We start from the raw sequence: 7,618 nt of genomic DNA, 5'->3' as shown, positions 1-7,618 counted from the left end.
GTCTGGAAGCTTATGCGGACATCATCAGAGGACTGGGTGAAACTGTAAAGTCCCTGTCGGCCGAGCAGGTCGCTGTTAAACAGTCCCAACTGGACAAGCTGTATGCCGGACTGCAGGATTTGGCGCAAGAACGACGCGCTAAGCTGGATGAGGCCTTGCAGCTCTTCCTGCTCAACCGAGTCGTTGGCGACTTGGAGCAGTGGATAGGCAGGATAGCAACTGGGCCGAGATGCCCGGCTCTGTTTCAACGCTGCAGCGCAAACATCAGAACTTCATGCAGGACCTACAGACGCTTCCAAGTGCGACACATCCAAGAGGAATCGGTCAAGCTTCGAGCCAGCTATGCGGGCGACAGAGTGAAAGAGATCACAAATAGAGAACAAGAAGTGGTGTCTGCGTGGGCCAGTTGGCAAATGGTTTGAGGAGGAAAACTGGCTGATACTGGCGATCTTTTGAAGTTCTTCAACCTTGTGAGGACGCTGATGCAATGGATGGACAACTGGTGCTACTTCTTAAACTGTTGATGAGCAATCAGAAGAGAATCGGGGCGATACCGAGGTGAGTAAAAGTTGGAAGCTGAAGGAAGAGTTTGATACTCCCGCAGGGATAGCGCATTTATAGATGTGTAATTTGGAGATGAGGAAGCTGACCTGTTTGTTGCACGCCCTGGCACAGATCAGGCGTGTTTTGCCCACCGCCGTGTCGCCGACCACCACACACTTGACCAACTCCTGGTGGGGTTGTTCATTATCCATCCCCCAAGACCACTACTCTTGCATCCATCACACCGTGGCCCCCTGAAATCAAGCGAGAATCGGTCAATGCGGGTAGAAAACGTTTAAAAACAGTTGGATAGAGCAAACGTTTGGGGAGTGGAGCTACGAATTGCGTGAAGGAGCAGATATTGACGCCAATTTAAAGCACTTGAAGCTTCGCCACGTGTTTTCACAGCGTAGATTTAGTGGAAGTGGATCATCACCGGAAGGGAATTTGCGGTAAACAAAGCGAACTTGCAGCAAAACATCTGGAGGTTGTCAGTGCTTTGATCCATCCAGACGTTTTCATCGGGATCTACTTACAATTCGATGCAAACGACAGCAAACTAGTAATTTTTAGAGAACAGACCGTTGCCAAAATGCTGCCCCGTCTGTAATAAACCGCAAGTTATTACGTGCAGGTACCAAAGCCGAATCGCCTATTATTCTAAAATCGATCGCATGCAGACAACTAAGAAAAACTAATTCGTTTTGGCAAATCACTATTGATGGAATAACTTTGGGGGGACGCACGCAAAAAACGGATTACACCATGCCGTTCATTAGCCCAAAGCTTGTTCAATTTTAAATGCGAAAGCATTGGACCTACGCCTATAAATAGGAACGTTTATCCAAGATAAAAATATCCCCAAGTCCTTTTGATTATTTAATAGGCTGATAAATTATTGTTACTCTACGCATCAGCCTTAAACAAGCGAATGCCGCACAAGATCCAGCAGTGAATTGCTTAGTTTTCTGGTGCTAATTAATCAGATTGCTGGCTTGAGGCCATGAGGGGCGTGCTCACAATGAAGCATGATTCAATCGACTGCTAAGGCATGATTAAGTGCAGACTTACATTCATCAGTTTGAGTAAACAGCGTAATAATAAAACAGCATCGAAGTCTTCATTCAGCGTATGATAAACGACGCACCTCACACCAAACACTAACTACTCCTCTCCACGGGAATTACGAACCTCGACTGGCGGGATGACGTGGAAAAGCATTCGATTATTGCCGTTTGAGCGATTGGAGCCTTGGATTGAGCGGATTTCGATGGACAAGTCCAGAAACACCTTCAGCGACTGTGCTCACAAACCGCTCTGAGTCTCTACCGTCGGTATTTTTGCTAAACTCGTTGGATTTGATTGAAAAAACCCTTTATCGATTTTGTGCGTTCTAAGCGTCCGCACTCCGGCCGGTTCCCTAACAGCGCTTAACAGTCGCATAATATTATCCCGAAGGACACCCAATTAGGTAAATCATCGTTCTGGATAATGGGCGGCTTGGTTCTAGTCAAAGGATCTTGCCATGAGGCTGAAATGGATTTTCACCATTGATTTTTCGCATGACGTCAAGACGAGCTAGCGGGGTCGAGTGAAGTTCATTTAGGAGGTTGAACGCCCAGACATGGGCGTCGTTTCGTGTCGATAAAAAAATTATTAATTGATAAAATACCAGCCCTAATGGGAAAAGAACTACAGAAATAGAAGCAGCGGCCAACGCTCAGTGTTCGTGATCAGAAGTTGAGGATTCTTCAGTCAATTCTCAGTAATTGTCCTCACTTGAGGCATGCAGTTACTCAAAACACCCGCAAAACCCAGTTAAGGACGCATATGGGAAACAAACCTCTCTAGGGGCATGAATCACCAACGCTAAAAGGAAATGAATGAATTGATTAATTGCAACTCTATATCTGCATAGATTTAATCTAGGTTTCGTGGAATCGCATGTGGGAGTTTTATTCAGAAATTTCCATTGCAGAATGAGCCGTTTTACAGTTGCTCTATTTTACCCCCCCCCCAACTTCGACGCCACTGGAAAAAATGGGCAATTTGCAATCGCATTTTAGGAGGAGTGAAAAACCCTAAAGTCCGCGGTTTTAGGGAAAAATATCATTTTGTGATGGAAAACATCAGTAAAGAAGGAGCGCCACAAAGTCATCAACTGATCTTCTACAAAGCAAGAAACACTAAAGGACTGAGAATGGAGTGGACAAGAATTTTTGGACTCAACGAAGCGTTCTGTGTAGAAATCAATTGCGTTCGAAAATCTCCTCATTTTTTTCCTCTAAGTCCAAGTGTGATTTTTGGCGCATTATTGTGGTCAAACTTCTACGCCGCTGGAAAAAATGATAATTCAAAGGCCATTGTTTTCTACATGAAAAGTGCCCTTAATCGAACGCTTTAAAGAAAAAATGCCCTTTACGGTGCACATTGCACACATCAATCAAATAAGGCTTCAGGAAAATTATTCAAAAATATTTTTCCTATTTGACTCACGTTTTTTAACATAAAGTGTGTCTTTTTAGTAGACATTAGGGGCAGAAAGCCGTCAAAGACTTGAGTAGTTCTGGAAACGTTCTTAAATTAGTCGTTTACAACAACTATTGGTTCGATAACAGCAAATCAATGGCCCTAATGGATAACAATTGGTCCACTCGAACTGTTGCTCTAAAGCATGCGGGGGAAATTTAAGGAAATTGCACGCGATTTCATAGTAAAATGGCTGAAGACGATAGGAATAGAAGAAACAGAGCACTTTAGTCTTCCAAATAATATATTTAAGTTAAGCCACATTGCGCCACTAGACGTCGAGATGTTTGAACTAGCATCAGGTAAATCGCGGTAAATGTTAAAATACGGCGAAGGAGTAAACTAATTGCTAAACTCGCAAAGCTCGGTTACGGTAAAAAGTATTTCTGAAATGAAAAAATTAATAGCTCGGTTGCTTCGCAGAACGCTAAAATTTACCTCTGGATTCTGGTCGTACAGGCATTTGGTTATTTCTACGGCAGCCTTGCATTTATCGTCCCGAGTTTTTACTGTTTGAAAAACACATTTTTTAGTTCGAAATTGCCAATTTGGGCGGCTCAAAGACATTATTTTACCCGCATCTTTGCAGCCCGTTATTGTTTCCATTATGAATCCAGCCATTGAGGGAGGCGCCTGCGACTCAACCACTTTCAGTCCCGTTTCCCAGTCGAAGGAGTTATCCGGCAATTGCTTGAAACGCCCCGGTTTAAACCTTGCAGAATATTAGCTGTTGATTTCACTTACCAGCTTGTAGTAATTGAGCACGCAGTTCATGTAGCACTAAAAAAGACACCAAAAACACAATCAGCGCCAACTACTAACTCCAATCGACTGCTTACCATTCCGTTTTTATCTTGGTTCCAATCGCCGTTGTGCATGGCAGCGATTTGGGCTGAAATATGAAATTGAACAGCTTTTGATTGGCGTTAAAAGTAAACTAACACTGACCATCAGTTGCCTTGTTCTTCGGCTGGCAGACGTTTCTGATCAGCTTCAATGCTGCCTTCATTTGCGCCTCGGTCATCTGGAATTCATTTTTATTTTGCCCTTTATATACGGGGGTTTTTTAACGTACATACCGCTCCATCGGCCTTTTTCAAAGCAGCCCCTAAAACTAAAATCCACATCAACTTCATTGCTGCCTTTGAACGGTCGCGCACTTTAAGAACGTTGTCGCCTATTCGATTGGCTTTATAAGTAACAAAACGTCCACAATTAGTTAAGGTTTTTATTCATGAACAGCAGTAAATGCTCCAGCATTATTATTAAATTAAACGCTAATCAAACGTGGAGGATGTAACAAATGAATGGTAATTTTCGGGATTTTTTTTAGGAGAAAAAGCTCTTTTTGTTGTGGTCGTACTTCGATATATGCACTTTAATTGAGGTGGCTATGTCGGAGGATGTCCGGGTTTGACCATAGTAATCCACGAAATCGCCATCCGGATTCACCAAGTACATAATTATTGTGTGATCCACCTAAAAGAGTTTATAATTGAGATTGATGTAGTTGGATGGGAAATGGCCCGATAAATGCAACCGTTTAACAAAATCACTCACAATATAGTCCTTGTCTTTGTCCTTTGGTCCAGCACTGAAGTACACTCGGTAGGCTTTACATGCTTTGCTCACTTGTTCCTCATTGCCAGTCAAGCCCAACAGTCGCGGACTGAACTCTTTACAGTATTTACCAACTAGTTCGGGAGTATCTCGGTTTGGATCAACCGATATAAAGATCGGCTGAATTTTAATGGGTCTCTCTTTGTCGTTTTCTGGAAGTTTATAATTGTTTTTATCCAGTTTTTTCAATTTCTGAGAAAATAAATGCCAATTCGCAAACCTACTAGTACTTGAACATTGCAACTAATTTCCCTTAGTGATTCGTACCTAATAAGTCAACTGCTTCTGCCATTTTTTCTAATTCATCAGGACAAATGTCCGGACAGTGAGTGAATCCAAAATACAGTAAAACCCATTGACCGATAAAGTCCTGACTATTTCGCAATTTCCCCGTACTGTCCACCAGCTCAAAAGCTCCTCCTATTGCTGCTTTGCCCAGCATTCGAGCGCGTTCTTTCTCTTGCGCTAGAGGAGTGAATTAGAATGATTTGCTGGTCGGTTCGGGCTCTGGCACTACAGCTTACCGGTCTCTTTCTCCTTTTTGAGGTACCACATAAACACCAGAAGAATACCCCCCAGCGAAGACGTAATTGCAAGGTTTTTCCAAGTTATTGGCCCCACACCTTTGCCCATCTTCGATTCATTGCGTCTTTTCGGCAGCTGCTCGGAGTATTGCCGGGCTTTGCCATGTTTAAATGCCTCCAATTTGAGTCTTTCTTTGCCGGCCTCAAAAATTAAATTGCTGGCTCAAACCAGCCGATCCAAAGCAAAAGTTAGCGGCCCACGTACCTGTGAATGTATATGTTTCGTTGCATATAGCAGATTTACACATTTTCTTATGTTATTAGTGAAATTTCTATACATTGTTAATTAGGTGGGAATGTATGGTTATGACACTTTTTTGAAAGGTGTTTCAGGTTAGAGAGGGTGAGGTCTTCTTTTGTGTTGATTCTATAGCGAAGCTCCGATAGGAGCAGCGCAACTAGAAGTTGTGACGTCATTGCAGCTTGGAGCAAACGGGCCTTTCAAGCCGCGATTTTTTTTCACTTTTAACGCATGGAGTAGGATTGAATAAATCAGCAGATTTAATTTCATTTTATATTCAACATTTAATAACACTAATTTCCATAAGCACTTAAGTAACATCAATATAAAAGTTTACCAATTTACATATTATATTTGAACATAAATTTCGCTAATAGGAAACAAATAACCGTTGTTTAAAAATGTACAGCAAACCGGCTTAACCAGAAAATATGCTAACAAGGTTATGGAGCCAATTTTTGGTAATCGGAGTCATCTGCCTGGGGGTCGAAGTTAAAAACGCCCTATCATCAGTTAGCTTTTTAAACACTGTATAGCATTCCGAAACGGGTTGTTAAATTATCAGGAAAATAGCGGTTTAATCGTGAAAAAGACCGCATTTTTTGACGAAATTTTGCAGGATAAGCACATTTTTAACTTCGAACGTTTGGGGGATGGCTTCTAAAAAATAACTCAATTTTTTTGATTCTGCAACATTTTCGAAAAATTGCAGAAAACGTAAGTTTTCCTATTACAATATAAAGTTACAGTAAAAGCTATAAAAATACAAATATATGGTAATCGATACTATCGCTACCGTTTCCAAAGAATGGAAATAAAAATTCGTTAAGTCATATCTATTACATCAAACCTTTAGATAATCACAGCCTGTTTCCAAAATTGCGTCTTCACATCAGTTTCGTCGCCAATCCAGGCCCTGTTTTTAGGCCATTTTTGCAAACAATATAAAAGATTGATCAAGACAACATTCAACGGATAGTAAAAAGCTGAACCCCTCTAAGTCCTGCTTAAAAGCCGTTCTTCTTGCCGTTTAAAGCACTGCACTATGGACATTTGAAAAATATGTTTTTTAATTATTTCGTAACATCTACATAAATGTCAGTCTTGTAGAAGTCCCCTGACCATCACAGCCTTCAAGCAATCTTGTTTCCACCAGGTACAGTGTCTCAAATTGTTATGAGCAAATCCTCTAGGTAAACGGCATTGATCGGTTCCTTGATTGATCAATTAATCGATTCGTTTGAGTCAGACGAAACTGCTCTAGTGCCAGTTATTGTTAAATTCGTACTTACATTTATTATTATTGTTCTTCAAGTCCCCATTGAAATTCGGTAAAAAATTCACGTTTATGGTAACCGGATGTAGGATCAGGTTCTGCACTTGTGTTATAGGATCTAGAATGCTGTAATTCTGTAAATATGGCATCAAAGTCTTGTAGTCTATAGTCAAGGGGATGTAGTAGGAGCCTTTGGTGTGCAGCACGAAAATAGGCACGTTGAAATTGGTATCGTTGGGCGTCGTTGTTATCACACTGGGCGAAAACCGTTGAACGGCATCGTTTCTGGGCAGGTCGATTTTGTGCTGACTGTCGTTGTTGCTGGATAGATCTGGGGGCGTTTGTCTGTTGCTGATTTCGGTCTCGGATATTCGTGTGCATGGCTCACTGCTAGGCGGTGAACTCTGATTCGAACTGAAACCAAAACCCACTATAAACAGCAACGAAAGTCCTTATTTGTAGCTAGATATTTCAAAATTCACGTGCAGCATCTCAGAAGCGTTCAAATTCCCTCAATTTTGGGCTCTTGCATCTTTCGGCTTAAGCCAACCGTTTTCGAGATAGTCGCTCATTACTAAACAGCTGCAGTAACGCTGTTGTCAGTCACAAAAACAGTCTTCTGTTATCTATGAAATTAGAAAAATGATCGTCGTTTTGCGCAAGGGTGGCGCAAGATTATTGCAAAATTTCATGTTTTCCGTCCCGTTTTGCATGTTTCTCGGAAGCAAAATGGGCAATAACGCTCGTTTTTACATCATTCCAGAGATAACTAAATGGCCTTTTTTCGAAGTTTCTCAAGAACCATTCGAGCCACAGAATTCGTTT

General features: G+C 41.7%; 4 protein-coding genes across 10 annotated transcripts in view; all 4 read right to left on the bottom strand.

Moving 5' to 3' along the window:
• Positions 1-2,049, bottom strand: part of LOC109542044 (rho-related BTB domain-containing protein 2) — a 6,628-nt gene extending 4,579 nt beyond the window's left edge. For 2 of the 3 annotated variants that reach the window (XM_019911079.2, XM_019911082.2), the window contains exons 1-2: positions 1,615-2,049; positions 651-797 (exon numbers count right to left, since the gene is read on the bottom strand). In XM_019911079.2, coding sequence (XP_019766638.1) covers positions 651-755 — 105 coding nt within the window. In that variant the 5' untranslated portion in view covers positions 756-797; positions 1,615-2,049. Of the gene's footprint in view, positions 1-650; positions 798-1,079; positions 1,344-1,614 lie in introns of those variants that run through there. The other variant, XM_019911081.2, reaches the window with a different exon arrangement.
• A 1,249-nt stretch (positions 2,050-3,298) lies between these two features.
• Positions 3,299-4,286, bottom strand: LOC109542035 (general odorant-binding protein 72). 2 transcript variants are annotated; one of them, XM_019911062.2, is made up of 7 exons: positions 4,152-4,279; positions 4,021-4,096; positions 3,912-3,964; positions 3,817-3,852; positions 3,648-3,762; positions 3,511-3,581; positions 3,299-3,458 (listed from the first exon to the last, which is right to left on the bottom strand). In XM_019911062.2, exons 1-7 carry the CDS (start codon positions 4,206-4,208, stop codon positions 3,441-3,443), a joined length of 426 nt encoding a protein of 141 aa, XP_019766621.1. In that variant the 5' UTR covers positions 4,209-4,279; the 3' UTR covers positions 3,299-3,440. The 2 variants fall into 2 exon arrangements, with proteins under 2 accessions (XP_019766621.1, XP_048522341.1); XM_048666384.1 differs by having other exon boundaries at positions 3,511-3,762; positions 4,152-4,286.
• On the bottom strand, positions 4,287-5,633 carry LOC109542055 (protein SCO1 homolog, mitochondrial). Its single transcript, XM_019911103.2, has 5 exons — positions 5,482-5,633; positions 5,217-5,418; positions 4,960-5,157; positions 4,633-4,844; positions 4,287-4,551 (listed from the first exon to the last, which is right to left on the bottom strand). The coding sequence occupies exons 1-5, from the start codon at positions 5,554-5,556 to the stop codon at positions 4,402-4,404; spliced, it is 837 nt and encodes a 278-aa protein (XP_019766662.1). The 5' UTR covers positions 5,557-5,633; the 3' UTR covers positions 4,287-4,401.
• A 143-nt stretch (positions 5,634-5,776) lies between these two features.
• Positions 5,777-7,618, bottom strand: part of LOC109542048 (transcription factor cwo) — a 51,606-nt gene continuing 49,764 nt past the window's right edge. For 3 of the 4 annotated variants that reach the window (XM_019911092.2, XM_019911090.2, XM_019911095.2), the window contains one exon: positions 5,777-7,207. In XM_019911092.2, coding sequence (XP_019766651.2) covers positions 6,778-7,207 — 430 coding nt within the window. In that variant the 3' untranslated portion in view covers positions 5,777-6,777. The remainder of the gene's footprint in view (positions 7,208-7,618) is intronic. The other variant, XM_019911091.2, reaches the window with a different exon arrangement.

Source organism: Dendroctonus ponderosae, unplaced genomic scaffold (genome assembly GCF_020466585.1).
Source record: "Dendroctonus ponderosae isolate FM_Combo_2020 unplaced genomic scaffold, Dpon_F_20191213v2 Dpon_F_20191213_5, whole genome shotgun sequence".
Classification (NCBI taxonomy): domain Eukaryota; kingdom Metazoa; phylum Arthropoda; class Insecta; order Coleoptera; family Curculionidae; genus Dendroctonus; species Dendroctonus ponderosae.
The sequence above is the reverse complement of the archived record's forward strand: the minus strand, read 5'-3'. Positions and strand labels throughout refer to the sequence as shown.